We start from the raw sequence: 13,932 nt of genomic DNA, 5'->3' as shown, positions 1-13,932 counted from the left end.
CCCTGAAGTCTGCTGTGTGATTCATTTTGTTTTTCTAGCCCATCCTTCCGGAAATCACGAATGTCGCGAGCCCAGAGCTTCCCAGACAACAGACAGGAATTCTCGGGTGAGTTCTGCAGAGGGTGGGTGAGCACTGCAAGGTGTCTGCCCCAGACGGCTCAGGGGGGAAGAGAAGCCAGGGCTGTATTTACTCGTCCTGGGGCCAGCTACTCTGAGGTCTCAGGTGACCTGGAGGCTCCCCTGAGGCACTCACCAGGGCCTGTCGAGCAGCCAGTGACCCCTCTCTCTTCCTCAGATCGGGAAACTCCGCTCTATGACAAAGGGGTCAAAGGTGGCACCTATCCCCGGCGCTACCACGTGTCGGTGCACCACAAGGACTACAACGATGGTGAGTGCGCCTCCACGCTGCCCCCTGCTGGCCACCGCAGGAACAGCCGCCGGAAGGGGGTGGCCCAGGCACTCCAGGCCCCAGGTTTCCTGCATTCCTGAGGAACTGCATCCAGGCTTGAGGCAGTAGACTCAGTGTTTTTTAAAAAGAGGAGGATGGTATTGTAGATGGATACTGCCTCCAGGAAATCAGTCCTTTGTCTGAGGGCACGGAGTGCTCCAGGCGCCAACTCTCTACTGCCCTCTTCTGCCTCAGGCAGCAAACGGAGTGGAGCTTCCACAGAGGTGTAGGATTATGATGCCAAGGAAAACAGAGAGCAGCCATGGATTGGCCCCACGGGTGTTGTGGGGCATGAGGGCCAGCCCTGCGCTTTCCCTTTGGCTGGGTTTCCCTAAACCCCTTGGCTGCTTGCTGATTCCTGCTTTTGTCCTGATCCTCAGGATGCTTGAGACATCAGCCATTCTGGCCAGAGTCAGGTGGGAGGGAAGAGAGGATGGACTGGAGCTGGTGTTATGACCTGGTTGGCACATTTGGCCTTGTGGTCAGGGTTCTGACCTGCTCTGCTCTGGCCCCGGCACCCCTTCAGGCAGAAGAACGTTTCCCCGAATACGGCGTCATCAAGGCAACCTGTTCACCCTGGTGCCCTCGAGCCGCTCCCTGAGTACAAATGGCGAGAACCTGGGCCTGGCGGTGCAGTACTTGGACCCCCGCACGCGCCTGCGGAGCGCCGACAGCGAAAACGCCCTCTCCGTGCAGGAGAGGAGTGTGCCCACCAAGTGTGAGCAGTGTGCCCTGGCTGGGGAGAGCCTGCCTGAGGGATGCTCAGGGTGGGGGGCCAGCGAGTCCAATGGGCTGTTGGGCTCGGTGGGTGGCTGCCCTGGCCCATCTGTACCCAGGGGAAGAGCCTGAGGAGGGCAGCAGATCCCCTGGACCTTAGTCCTCACTCCACTGTTGTGATGAGCTGCTCCTCTCTGGCCTTTAGTTTTCTCCATGTTTAAATTGAAGAGTGATCTCCTTAATCCCTGACATAATGAGCTATCTGGGGGCCTTGGAAGTATAAAGGTGTTTAATCAGTTCAGATAAGCATTTAATCATGATTTTAGCCAGTCCTGTGCTTCTCAGGGCGTGGGCCTAGAGTTCTGATTGGTCAGGGCCCTGAGTTCTGTGTTCCAGGTGAGGGTGGAGATGCTGTGCTGAGGTGTGATGATGCTGGGTGAAGGGCAGCTCGGGCCTTCGGACAATGAGGCAGGATGTCGGGAAACAAGTGCATGAGCTCTAATACTCTTTCCTCCTGTTCTCCTGTAGCTCCCAGTGCCCCCATTAATTGGCGCCGGGGGAAGCTCCTAGGCCAGGGTGCCTTTGGCAGGGTCTATTTGTGCTATGACGTGGACACAGGACGAGAACTTGCTTCCAAGCAGGTGCAGTTTGACCCAGACAGTCCTGAGACAAGCAAGGTACTGCCTTCCCTACGGTCTGACTTCCATTCCAATTCCTCCTTCTCAACAAAATGCCTGTCTTGTTGCACAGGCTAATTGCTTGAGATGCAATAGGTTGTTTCTCCCATCATTCTTCCTTCCAAGCTCCTTTACCATCTACCCCAGTCCTAGGGAGAGATTAGTTGGTGTCAAAGTACCTAACCGCCCAGACTGGTTTGGATGGCAGTGGCACAACAAGCAGCTCCTGCCCCCCCACCCCCCACTTCGGCAGACAGGTGCTGCTCTCTCCCAGCCCCCAGCCAGGAAGGAGCCTGCCTTTGGAGCTTAGCTTGGGCTGTGGCCTTCACTCCAGTTTGAGTGGACAAATGCAGCAGTTACCTGAACTCCTTAACTGCACCCACAAACCCATCTCCCACCCCACTGTCTGCTGTCTTCCAGCATGGGAATGCCCAGTCCCATGGCTTAGCCAGCATTGTGGGCAAGGGCCAGACAGTCGAGAACATTCCCCCTTTTCTCCAGCTGAAGTTCCCACAGCAGATGGGCTCCTCTGAGGCCACTGACTAGGGCAAGCGGAACTGACGCCAGGCAGGTAGAACTGAGGCCTGCAAGCCTCGGTGACCACTGGGCCCCTTCCCAGGAGGTGAGTGCTCTGGAGTGCGAGATCCAGTTGCTGAAGAACTTGCAGCATGAGCGCATAGTGCAGTACTATGGCTGCCTGCGGGACCGTGCCGAGAAGACTCTGACCATCTTCATGGAGTACATGCCAGGGGTATGTGCCCCGTGATGCAGGCGGACAGCAAGAGAGGGACTGTCATGGCACTGGGGCTGTGGAGGAGGGATCACTTTGACATGAGTGGTTACCTGAGACTCCAGAGGCTCCAGGGGAAAGGCGAGGCAGGGGCAGGGCGTGGAGTCAGCATGCCCTGCATCTAGCTGCAGTGATGGTGTGGGGTGAGAAGTGTCCCAGGCTCCCCTGACCCGAGGCTCACAGGGCAGCTGCACTGTCCAGTAGGTCCTGCCTTTATGTGGAGCACACAGACCTCCCTTCTGGGTTTGGGTCACCCTGGCCTGAGGGAAGGGCTGTCTCATACTTTTCTCCAAGCTGCCTGACAGCCCTTAGCTAAGTGCCTCGCCTGTCACAAATGGGGACTGGACCTCACTCCCTTGGTGAACACTGGAGGCTGGAAGTAGCCTTGCCCCCTTCCATCCTCCTTCCTGCAGTGACCCCTCTGACTCCTGTGGCTTTAGGGTTCAGTGAAAGACCAGCTGAAGGCCTACGGCGCTCTGACAGAGAGCGTGACCCGGAAGTACACCCGGCAGATACTGGAAGGCATGTCCTACCTGCACAGCAACATGATTGTTCACCGGGACATCAAGGGTGAGCGGGGCAGGCTGTGGGCTCTCCATGACCTGGGAACTTGGGGGCTCTCTACCTGGTTGTTGTGAACTTTCTGAAAAGTGAAACCCTCATGACTTCCTTGGGGGACTGGTGTGAAGATCAGGTAAGTGATTTGGGGAAACACAGTGAAGGGCTCTGCAGATGTTGGCTGTGGTGACGACTGCTCGCTGCTGTAGGGCAGGTGCCTCCCACCACTAGCCTGTTTGCTCTGTGCGGTTTCGCTCCAGCTCACAAGGCCCCCATCCTACCCAGCAGCCCTTTGGACTGGGAGGGAGGGACAGAAGGAGGATGGTGGCAAGTGCCAGGGGTCTAGGGCTGTAGCCTCTGCCCTTTCATGCCTTAGGAGCCAACATCCTGCGAGACTCTGCTGGGAATGTGAAGCTGGGGGACTTTGGGGCCAGCAAGCGCCTGCAAACCATCTGCATGTCCGGCACGGGCATGCGCTCAGTCACTGGCACTCCCTACTGGATGAGCCCAGAGGTGATCAGCGGTGAGGGCTACGGAAGGAAGGCAGACGTGTGGTGAGTGTGCTGGGGACGTGCTGGGACCCTCATCTCCTGGTCTGGGCTGTAGTGGTTCCAGCTTAGAAATGGGGCTGAGGGCTCTGCAGTGTGGCAAGAGTGAGGATTGGCCTCTGGCCAGTGAGGCCAGGTTGCAGGCTCCATGTGGGCAGGGGTGGTAGTGCCTGCAGCAGTACACACAGCAGATGTGTTGTGTTTTCACTCTGAACAGCAACCGTTTGTTATTGCTGAGAACTAAGGCCATGGTAAACATCCCTGGGGTGTTTGCTAAATCCTTGAAAGAGCTCGGATCCCATCTGAAGGCCTGGATGGGTCTCTAAGCAGCAGTAGTAGGCTTCGGCTCCCTCTCCTAGTGCTCAGATGGCTTGCAGCTGCTCTAATTTTGTGTCCATCTTCTGAAAGGTCCTGAAAGTTATGAGAGCATCCCTTCCTCTTAGAATGTTACTGTGGGGAGTGGAATAGTGGTCCCTGAAGATGTCCATGTCCTAATCCCAAAGGGATGAGAGAGTGTTACCTATGTGACAGTAGGGCCTTTGCAGAGTGATTTTTAAGAATTTTGAGGTGGGGAGATGATCCTGGATTATCCAGATGGGCCCAGTATACTCATAAAGGTCCTTATAAAAGAGAGGCAAGAGTGAGTAGTAAGAGGTGTGACAAAGGAAACAAGTTGGTGTGAGACAAGAAAGGAGCCCTGAGCCGAGAACACAGGCAGCCTCTAGGAGTGGGAAGAGGCCAGGAGATGGGCTTTCCTCTCGGAGCCTCCACAAGGAACTGTCCTGACTGGCCCACTGACTTCAGCCAGTGAGACTGCCCTTAGATATCTGACCTCCATAGCAGTAACACACTTAGGCTGCTTTTTTATGCTACTGTGTTCGTGGTCACTGTTAGAGCAGCAGTAGGAAACCAGTACCGTTATTTCAGAGCGCTTTCTGCACGTGCTCAGTGGTTCCCCCCGATATCAGGAAGCAGCCAGGTGGGTGCAGGTTGATGAAGCCCACGTGGACGAAGTTGACAGGGCTGTGAAACCTCTTCTGGCCGTGGGGGCCCTCTTCAGGGGTGTTAGCCCCCAGCCTGGCCCATCCTGCCTCAGTGTGTTTCGAGAAAGGCACCTCCTTTCACAGCAGTGTGCAGGGCGGCTGGGAGCTTGGGGCTGGCTGCGGGGTGACACAGGGGTTCTCTCTCTCCAGGAGCCTGGGCTGCACGGTGGTGGAGATGCTGACAGAGAAACCACCTTGGGCAGAGTATGAAGCCATGGCTGCCATTTTCAAAATCGCCACCCAACCCACCAACCCTCAGCTGCCCTCCCACATCTCTGAGCATGGCCGGGACTTCCTGAGGCGCATTTTTGTGGAGGCCCGCCAGAGACCTTCGGCCGAGGAGCTGCTCACACACCACTTTGCACAGCTCGTGTACTGAGCTCTCAAGGCCACACTGCTGCCGGCCGCCCCTTCTGCATGGGCGAGGGGCTGCTGGGGGGCTCAGCCAAGTTGCTGCTTCTCCCGGGCAGGGCCATGGACCACAGAGCTGAGTCCAGCCAGCGTTGTCTGTGCCCTTTTGCTGCTGGGGCCCAGGGCCAGGGAGAGCGGCTGCAGCCTCACAGACTGGGAGCCCCCAGCCTGCCAGACCCGAGGCGCCAGCGTCCTCAGCTCAGCCTGGAGGGGAAGGAGCTGGAACAGTGTGCGAGGCACCCAGGGCCCCACCCTCGGGGCTGTGTCTTGACATGGCCATCAGCACCAGACCCCAGAGAGTCTGGGGCACAGGATGGACACAAGGGTCTGAATAGTGTTATTTTCATTCAGAGTGTTACTTTGTTTCTCCTCCCCATGTCTGGAGACCACCAGGGCATCTCTGGGCTGGATGAGCCCACCCAAGCCTGAGGTAAAGCCCAGCACCCCACAGCCAATGGAGAGCAGAGGCCGGGGCGGCCCTCTCCCTGGAGCCCCAGGCCAGCTTTGCCAGCCCCTGTCCTTTACCAAAGATGAATGAAGCAACTGTTATGCTGCCTTATTCAGGGAAGGAGGAGCCTGTCCTGCCTGCCCCCATGACCCTGCCCCGCCACACACACCCTCAAGCAGGGGCCTGAGATGCGGAACTACCCCCACTGAGGGGAGACCCAGTTTTGTCAATGCAATTGTCTGTGTTTTACAAGTTGGAGTCACTCTTATGCTGTACCCAGTTTCTAAACTGGAGACTTCTTGTGCCCTCTGGGCTCAGTACCCCTGCTGTGGGCTGGGGCCTTGGGCCAGATTGGAAAGAGCTGAGGGTCATGGCCCCAGGCCTTGTGCTCCTGGCTGGCACCTGTTCCCCCACTGGAGCAGAGAAGACCGACAATACGGTGAGGGCATCTGAGCCGGCTGGCTACCCTGAGCGGAGCGTTCCGCAGAGCCGGGGAGTTGTATCAGGCTGTCTGCGGGCTGTGACCTGCTAGGCCAGAGCTCAGCCTGGTAGAAGGGAGAGCCTGTGTGATGCCACCACCCGTGTCCGGAACCTCCAGCTCTGCTCCTCCGTGGCCAGCCTCGCCCATCCCCATGGGGTCTCAGCCCCTTTCCCTTCTCGCTCCCCTGGGGGAGGAATGGCAGCAGGGGTCAGGGAGCCAGTATCTTCAAGCAGCTTAGAGTCGGCCTTACTTACCTCAGCCTGGGCGCTGGTCCTTTCTTCCGGCCCCTCCCCTCCAAAATGTGCCTATTGCTAGAGCTCCTCCCTCTCAACACCCAGTTTCCTTGGGAGTTGTTGTTAAAAGAGAAAAAAAAAAGCCAGTGCCCAGGGATGGGTGTCTCCAAGGAGCTGGGGATTCGCGCCAGGCAGCTCATTGCCAGCCATGCCCACTCCCCCACGGGCACCAGAACAAGCCAAAGCCTTCGTTGTATGTTGACGATGCACTTTTATGAATGTAGTTTCTATCGCTGTTTTTAGCCTTTTCACATCGTGTAATGTGAGGCTTTGTACTTGTTAATTTATATCTCAGATCATATTTGATGGTTTTTATATATATCAATTCTAGACTGTTACAGGTGGACGCCTCAAGAGAGAAGAGCAAACGAAAGCAGCTGGTTTTGCAGGAATGTGTGTTGCACGGTGCCAGTTGGGCCTGGTCCCCTGTTTCCATCCTTGCCCCCCAGGGGCCTCTGTCAGGCACCCCAGCCGGGCCCTCTGAAGACAGTGAGCGGATGCTCCTGCCTCCACCTCGGCTCTTGCCCAGGGAGGGGACCGGCCCCTTGTCTCGACCAAAGCTGCCGATTGGCAGCTCGGCCTCTCCACAACCCTGTCCTGATGGCTGTAGCATTCTTTTTGGGCCCACACCCTGATCCCCAGTCCCCGACCCCAACAGGAAAGTGGTGCCGGTGCCAGATGAGACGACTCTGTGTCCCAGGTTCAGGCTCTCACAGAGCCCCACCCCCGGGGTCTTACCTCACAGGGAATGTGTTTTTAAAAATGAATTTGCCAACAAGCCAACAAATCCTACACTCCAAAAAAACAAGACCCTGAATTTTTTTTTTTTTTTTTTTTTTTTTTTGTGCCAAAAACTGTGGACATGCTGGCTCAGCATCCTCAGGACCAAGCTGTTGCTTAATTTTAATTTATTGTTTTTTTTTTTTTATTAAATAATCCAGATGAAAAGTTGTGGGGCCTAGGATGGCCTGGCCCAAAGGATTTGAAGGGCCATCTCCTAGCAGCCCCAGGCTGGCTGTGGGAAGGGCCATGCCACCATTTGCTCATCATTCCGTGGGGTATGTCGGCCTTGGCCAACCCAACATGGAGAGGCCAGGGCTGGGGACAGTCCACTCTCCACTGCCCTCCTGCCCACCCCAGCTCTGTGTGTCTGAATTGTGGATCGTGCAGAAGAACCTGCAGCCATAGTTATTTGACTATATCTTGACCGAGGGCTTGCAGTGCAAAGCCAGGCCAGTGTCGTGCATTACTTACAATAAAAGGGATCATTTATACTCAAGGGGTCCTGTGGCAGTGCTTTTGGTTGCGGGGTGGAGGCAATAAGTGTTTACCTGGGAGAAACCAGGTTATGCTGCCTGTCAACAAGCTTGCATCCCTCAGCAGAGAACTTGAAATGACTCCCAGAGGGGTCCTGGGTTGGTGGGACTTGGCTGGTACCACTGCTAGCTCAGAGGTGGCACCCTCTCTTCCTCCCTAAATCCTCAGAGATCTACTGAGGATGGTCCTACCACAGCTGACTTCCTGAGGTGACACTGTCAGCTCACCCCACTTGAGCGTCACCGTGGCTCAGTTCTAGGACTTCTGTGGCACTCACTAGTCCTCCCAGCCCCAGGAAGTCCTTGCTGACTGGAGTCACATCCTTGGGGGGCAGGTACCACCATGAGCCACCTCTGGTAGCTCTTGGGTGATCTGATACTGTTGCTTAGCTCTGAGCAGAGGAAGAGAAGACCATCCTCGTCCCCAGCTGAGGCCTCTGGTGCAGCAGTTAGAGCTGCCCTGAGTGAGGCTCTCCGCATTCCCCTCGTGCTCTGAGGACCCAGGTTCAGAGTGCCGACTCGGCGTCCTGTTAGCTCTGTCACTTCCAAGAGCAACACAGCACAGTGGCCTGTCTACCACCGGAGCTCGAGGCCCTGCTTCCTGCCCTGTTCTGTGGGCACGAGGTCATTTAGGAACTTAAGGACTTGCATAGGGTTAGGGTCGGGTAATCCCCTAGGAGTCTGCCCTCTTGTTCTGCCAATTTACACAGTCCAGTCAGCTGGGGGAAACCAGGACAGCTGGGTCTGGGGCAGGACAGTCCGGACTTCCTGTCTGTATTCTCCTGAGGGGTGGGGTCTTAGGTGCTCCTTGTTTGTGTCACTGTAAACTGTTGTCCCTGAGAGAAGAAGAGCTGTTTCTCCTTCGACTACTTGGGATGGTGACTGAGTGCCCCAGTGCCTGGAGCTGGAAAAGCAGAAGGAAGAGGGACCCTGAAGGGGCACTCTGACTCCTTGCTGAGGAAAGGGCATATAGACTAAGCTCTTGGACACAACTTGTTGGATCCACTGGTTCACACCATCCCTTCCTGATTGCCAGGACAAAGAGGATCTAGGTAAGGACTCAGCAAAAGTGCAGTGAGGCTCAGCACCGTCACCTGCTGATGGCCCGGCCTTGGGCAACACAGGTTGAGAGACCCAGTGGGGTTCAGTCCTCAAACTGAGTTCGGCAGCATGGAGAGACCTGGTTGGGAAGAACACCCCCTTTTCTCAGGCTGCCTGATAAGATCCCTGACACCCATTACCCTGACCACCAGCCGCCGCCACCAATCAGGGCCAGGAGTGCGTTGGCCTGATACTGTTCCCCTTCACCTCTGTGTGGTGAGTCCTTCCTGCCACAAACTGCCCCCCCCATCGGCCATACAATACAGAGTCAGAATATGTCGAAACACGTTTAAAATAGGATTGATTACAACAGTCAAAACCGGCAGAAGTGGGAGGAGGGGGAATGTGGCCCCGCCAGCCCCCCACCAGTCCCTGTGGCTCTCAGCCTGGCGGGTGCTTTCCCTTCCACTGCCTACGCACTGTGGGGTGGTCCTGGCCCTGACAGGCATGCCGTGCCTCACCTCTGCAGGTGGAGGGGACCCAGAGCTGTTCCAGTTCCCCTTCCTTCCCCCACTGGGTCCTGGGGGACATTTGGAGAGGCCCAGAAGGGGGCACCCTGGCTCACCTTCCTCCAGTCTCCATGGCTCAGGACCAGGCTAAGGGCAGAGGTAGATGGGGAGACGTGGGGCCACACAGGTCCCTGGGTGGCAGTGAGGGAGCTTGGGACCCTGAGGGGGCATGCTGACTCCTTGCTGGAGAAAAGGCACCTAGATAGGGAAGCTGAGTTTGAGGGCCTCCCAGGGGGGCCCTGGGGTGAGGTGGGGTAGGCTGAAAGAAACAGGAAGTAGGGTGGTGAGCAAACCCCAATCCTGGTTCCCGAACCCCCACCAGCTGAGGAAGAAGGAAGGCATCCTGGAGCAGAGCCCTGCCCCTGCAACCCTCTGCCTGAGCAAAATGGCCTCATCCCCTCTCCACCCTCACCCGGGGCCCGGCCGTCCAGTCTCTCTCCCACCGTTCCGGATGCCTGCCCCAGGCCCTCTGTGGGGGGAGGAGGGAGTGGACAGCCAGAGGGGCCTCAGGCTGTCTTGGTGCCGGGGTCCACCTCCTTGTGGGCCCAGAGCTCCTTGTGCTGCTTCCGGCCGAAGCCTTCGTCGTAGTTGCCTTTGCTCTTAAACAGCTGCTGAAAGTGGGGCTTGCAGTAGAATTCCCCATGCAGTGCCGCGTAGCTGCCCAGGCTGCAGAAGCAGAACACTGTGGTCAGGTCAGGCCGGGTCAGGAGGGCTGGGGCGGGGTCAGGGCGGGGGCGCACCTGAGCTTGGTGTGACAGTGCTTGCAGCAGAAGCAAGAGCTGTGGAAAATGAGCTTGTCGGCCACCAGTCGCTCCATGGGGTACACGGTCTTCTGGCAGGAGGCGCAGGTCTCCTTCACCTGGGCCCGAAGGCTGAAGGACTGTTCCAGGAGAGACTCCATCAGGGGCCTGACCGGCGCCCATCCCTTCCTCCCTGCACAGCCCAGCCTCGGGGCCCTACCTTGGAGCGCTGAACCGTGCTGCTGGAACCGCCACCTTTGGCTTCCTGAGAGAGAGGGCGGTGGGGCAGGGTCAGCTGAGGAGGGCCCTAGACCATCACCAGCCCAGATCCCAGGGACACTCAAGGGGGAAGGGGAGGGAGACCAGCAAACAGGCAGCTCCTCGTCCCTTCAGGCCAGACACCTGCAGGGATGGAGTGCCCTCCCACCCCGGCTGATCACCTACATGGGAGGGGGTGGCCTGGGCGGCTCCGGCGGCCTGGAACATGGCTCGTTGGAGGCGATGGAGGCCCAGTGTGGAGACGCGGCACCCGCTGGGTTCTGCAAGGGGAAGTCGGTTGGGAGGGCCCTACAAGGCCTTCCCAGCCCCCAGGGTGGGGGTAGGGGTGTTTACAGGCAGGGGGCTGGGGGGCTGTGGTTGGGACTTTCCCTAAGTCATTTCCTGTTGCTCTGGGTCTTGCTACTTCCGCCCCTCACCCACCCCCTGCTTCGCCCGCTCGGCCTCCACGCGGCTCCCCAGGGGGCAGGGGTCCCTGAGTGGAACCATGTGTCCCGGGAGGAGCGGAGTAGTGGGCAGCGGCTGGGGGAGGGGATCCGCGCAGCCGCCCGAACGCTTCACGGACCCGGACGCCGCCTGGTGCGAGTGGAGGTTAGAGGAGGGCGGTCCCAGTGGGGCCGCGGCCAGAAGCGGCTGCCCCGGCCTAACCCCGGCCCGAAGCTGCCCAGTGCGGGGCCTCGGGTACGCTCCGTTCGGCGGACCCAGCCCCTGGACAGCGCCCGCGGCTGGGCCACCCGCCCCGCCCCGCCCCGCCCCGCCCCGCCGAGCTGCCGCCCGCTCCTCCGCTCCGAACCCGCGTGGACCGGACCTCAGACCCAGGACCCCGGCGGTCCCAGCCGAGGGGACCTCGGCCCTGCCCGCGGGATGGACGCCGGCCTCGGGACCCCGGGCGAGAGCGACGGACTGAGACGCTCGGCGTCGGGACCCGGTGGGCGGCGGCCCCTGCGCCCACAGCCCCCACCTGGGCCGCCCGAATCGCGAGCCGGACGCCGGCCCCTCCCCCGGCCCGCCCGCGGGTCTCACCGGGCCCCGGCCTGGGCCGCGGGATGGGGGTCGGTCTTCGGGGGAAGCCTCGGGTGCGAGGAGCGCGCGGGGGCGAGCTGCCGCCGCTACCAGTGGTCCCTAAGCGGCCGCGGCCGCCGCCGCCTTATCGCGGCGCCGCCCCCGCCGGCCCCCGCCCCGCGCCCGCCCATTGGCTCCGCCGCGCCCGGTGCCGCCTCCGGGGCCCCGGCGCCGCCGCCGACCCCCTTTCTGCGCTTTGTCTTCCCCTCGCTCGGCGTCCCCCGCCTTTGTCTGGCCCCCGCGCTGACCCCGCGCTCCGCACCGCCCCTCGGGCTTCGTGCTCGCCCGCCTCGCGAAACCCGCCGCCCGGTCGGCCCGCCCTGGACCGAGGCAGGGACCGGAGCCGGAGGGTCCGCGCCGAAGGCCTCGGGGCAGGGACGAGTATAGGTGGAGAGATGACTCGGGTGACAAATGGCGCTCCCGACGAGGCGTAGGCAAAGGATAACTGGGCGCGCCTGAGCCTTTGACTGCTTCCATTTCCCCGCTCCGTGGGCCCTGCCGGCGTCCCCGCGCGGCTCCCACGCCCCCTCGGGCGCCGAGATGGCAGGGGTGGCCGGGCACGCGATCCCGCCATGCGAGGCTCGGCCCCGCCACAGGCAGGACCCTGGGGGCCCCCGTGGCCACCAGCCCTCAGCCCCTCCTGGCGCCCGGCAGCCTGCGCCTGCAGTGCCCGTTGCAGCGGCCCTCGCGAGGGCCGGGTCCCAAAGCGCCTCTGGGGCCCGACTTTGTAGGCTTAGTCAACCCCCACTCCCGGCTCCAGCAGGCACCGCTGCCTGAGAGAGGTCGAGGGCACCCCCTCTGGGGAAAGATTTCCAGCCTTCAAACAAGCAAACCTGGGTTCATCCAAACCTCATTTGACACAGGAGGCAAGGCCTGAAGATCTGAAGTGACTTGTTCAAGTAACAAAGCCGAGCTACCAGGGTTGGCATCAGAGCCTGGGCCTCTGGACCCCTGTCCCTGTGGCCAAGCCGGTGGGCACCACAAGTCCCGGGTACACAGGAGGCCAGGCGCCTAACTTCTCAGCTCCCCAAGGAGCACAGGGGAGCTTGTCCCCATGGCATCTCTGCAGGGATGCCAGGGACTGCTGAGCTGCGCCTGCCATCCGGCTGGAAGCTGTTTCACAAAGCACAGCCCTAAACATAGCTCCTGCCCACATGGTGGCAGGAACAGAAGGAGCAGCTCCAGACGAGACCCACACACTTGTCAGGAACAGAAGGGCTCAGCGCCGCCCGCCTGGCAGGGGAGTGAGGGAGGCTTCGGGCACCCCAGCCCCAGGCTGTTCCCATGGCTGCCTCAGGGCACCCTCCCTGTGGTTCACTTTTCTCCTTAGACCCCTGTCCCTCTTTGGAGGAAGAGTTACATTCGGGTTGAGCTGCAGCCCTCAGGCCTTCCCGGATGGGGTGTGTGAGAACTGAAACTGTTAAGGGGCCTCTCTTTTCTCGCCGAGCTTCCACACCTGTCTTCAGATTCTCAAGGGGGTTGTGGTGATGTGAGAAAGGTGAAGCCCCCCGGAGGTGTGGGGAGCAGTGCTGGGCTAGCCCCTGGGCACCGCCTGGCCCCTCGGCCCCCCTGCCCTGCCCAGGACCATCCGTGTGCTGAGCTGCAGCGGTTCCCACAGAATCAGCACTCTGGGCGCTGAGGATGAGCTGATGGCAAGGTGAAGCAAGCAGACCAGAGGAAAGAAAACAAGCTGATAATGGTGTAAAGAAAAGGGAACTTGAGGTTTAAAGAAAAAAAAAAAAAAAAAAAAAGAGCTGGGCAGGAGGGGTGGAAATACATGTGAGCTGGCCTGCTCACTCCCTCCATTTCAGGGCTCCCCGCTCCCGCCAGGGTCCTGCCTTCTCCTTAACCCCTGTACCTGGGGAAGGTCTTTTATTTTTCAAAGTGTTGTTATAGTTTCTCAGGAAAGGGAAAGCGAGGGCATGCGATGGGGTGAAGCAGCCACAGGGAAGAGGGAGGGGCACTTCCCTGATCTGACATTTGAAGGCTGGGGCTCGCTGGAGGGGCGCCCACCCCGAGGGATGGGTAGGGAAGGGGCCCAGCCGGGGCGCACGCAGGTCAGGAGGAAGCAGCGTGGAGGAGACCCAGGTCATCCCCTGACCCCTGGCCCAGACTCCTGGCCAGCAGCCAGGACAAAGGGGAGGACCAGGTCTGGGTCTTGGATTACCTGCTCTCTGAGTATTAGTTTCCAAGGTAAGGACACACCACAAGTTCTGTTGCAAAACAACCCCCTTCACCTCCGTTGCTTCCAAAAGGGAGCCTCTTCTGCCTGGCCTCCACTGGCCTGAGGTCCTGAGGAAGGGCCAGCACTCAGACCCTTCCTGCTCCAAAGTGTTTTGATGGCTACAGGCTAAAATGGTCCCAACATCAGATAAAGACAAATCTATCATGGGTTTTAGAGGAAACGTGTGTTGTGAGGCTGTCTCGTGGAGGAGGCCACTGCTATGCCTCCACGGGCATGCATGGAAATGCTCTCAGATGGCAGAACCCAGGGCGGGATGACCTGTGTCCGAG

The 13,932-nt window shown here is 59.6% G+C and overlaps 2 protein-coding genes across 5 annotated transcripts in view; one reads left to right on the top strand and one right to left on the bottom strand.

Moving 5' to 3' along the window:
- MAP3K3 (mitogen-activated protein kinase kinase kinase 3) overlaps positions 1-7,688 on the top strand; it is a 62,283-nt gene extending 54,595 nt beyond the window's left edge. For all 4 annotated transcript variants that reach the window (XM_025279846.3, XM_025279845.3, XM_025279848.3 and 1 more), the window contains 8 exons: positions 39-106; positions 296-388; positions 975-1,166; positions 1,694-1,842; positions 2,462-2,593; positions 3,073-3,202; positions 3,567-3,744; positions 4,932-7,688. In XM_025279846.3, the coding sequence (XP_025135631.1) occupies positions 39-106; positions 296-388; positions 975-1,166; positions 1,694-1,842; positions 2,462-2,593; positions 3,073-3,202; positions 3,567-3,744; positions 4,932-5,160 (1,171 nt within the window). In that variant the 3' untranslated portion in view covers positions 5,161-7,688. The remainder of the gene's footprint in view (positions 1-38; positions 107-295; positions 389-974; positions 1,167-1,693; positions 1,843-2,461; positions 2,594-3,072; positions 3,203-3,566; positions 3,745-4,931) is intronic.
- Positions 7,689-9,105: 1,417 nt separating this feature from the next.
- Positions 9,106-11,518, bottom strand: LIMD2 (LIM domain containing 2). The gene is made up of 5 exons (XM_025279865.3): positions 11,380-11,518; positions 10,525-10,619; positions 10,301-10,345; positions 10,081-10,220; positions 9,106-10,006 (listed from the first exon to the last, which is right to left on the bottom strand). Exons 2-5 carry the CDS (start codon positions 10,564-10,566, stop codon positions 9,847-9,849), a joined length of 387 nt encoding a protein of 128 aa, XP_025135650.1. The 5' UTR covers positions 10,567-10,619; positions 11,380-11,518; the 3' UTR covers positions 9,106-9,846.
- Positions 11,519-13,932: the final 2,414 nt, after the last annotated feature.

This window comes from Bubalus bubalis, chromosome 3, assembly GCF_019923935.1.
Source record: "Bubalus bubalis isolate 160015118507 breed Murrah chromosome 3, NDDB_SH_1, whole genome shotgun sequence".
Taxonomy (NCBI): domain Eukaryota; kingdom Metazoa; phylum Chordata; class Mammalia; order Artiodactyla; family Bovidae; genus Bubalus; species Bubalus bubalis.
This window is presented reverse-complemented; position numbering and strand designations above follow the sequence as displayed.

What these genes read in the sequence shown, in the direction of transcription:
- LIMD2 (XM_025279865.3), bottom strand. Translation starts at nt 10,566, where the DNA reads ATGTTCCAGGCCGCCGGAGCCGCCCAGGCCACCCCCTCCCAT. An exon ending in GCACGGTTCAGCGCTCCAAG is followed by an intron (nt 10,221 to 10,300) that starts GTAGGGCCCCGA and finishes CTCCTGGAACAG; the next exon opens with TCCTTCAGCCTTCGGGCCCA. An exon ending in CACTGTCACACCAAGCTCAG is followed by an intron (nt 10,007 to 10,080) that starts GTGCGCCCCCGC and finishes CTGCTTCTGCAG; the next exon opens with CCTGGGCAGCTACGCGGCAC.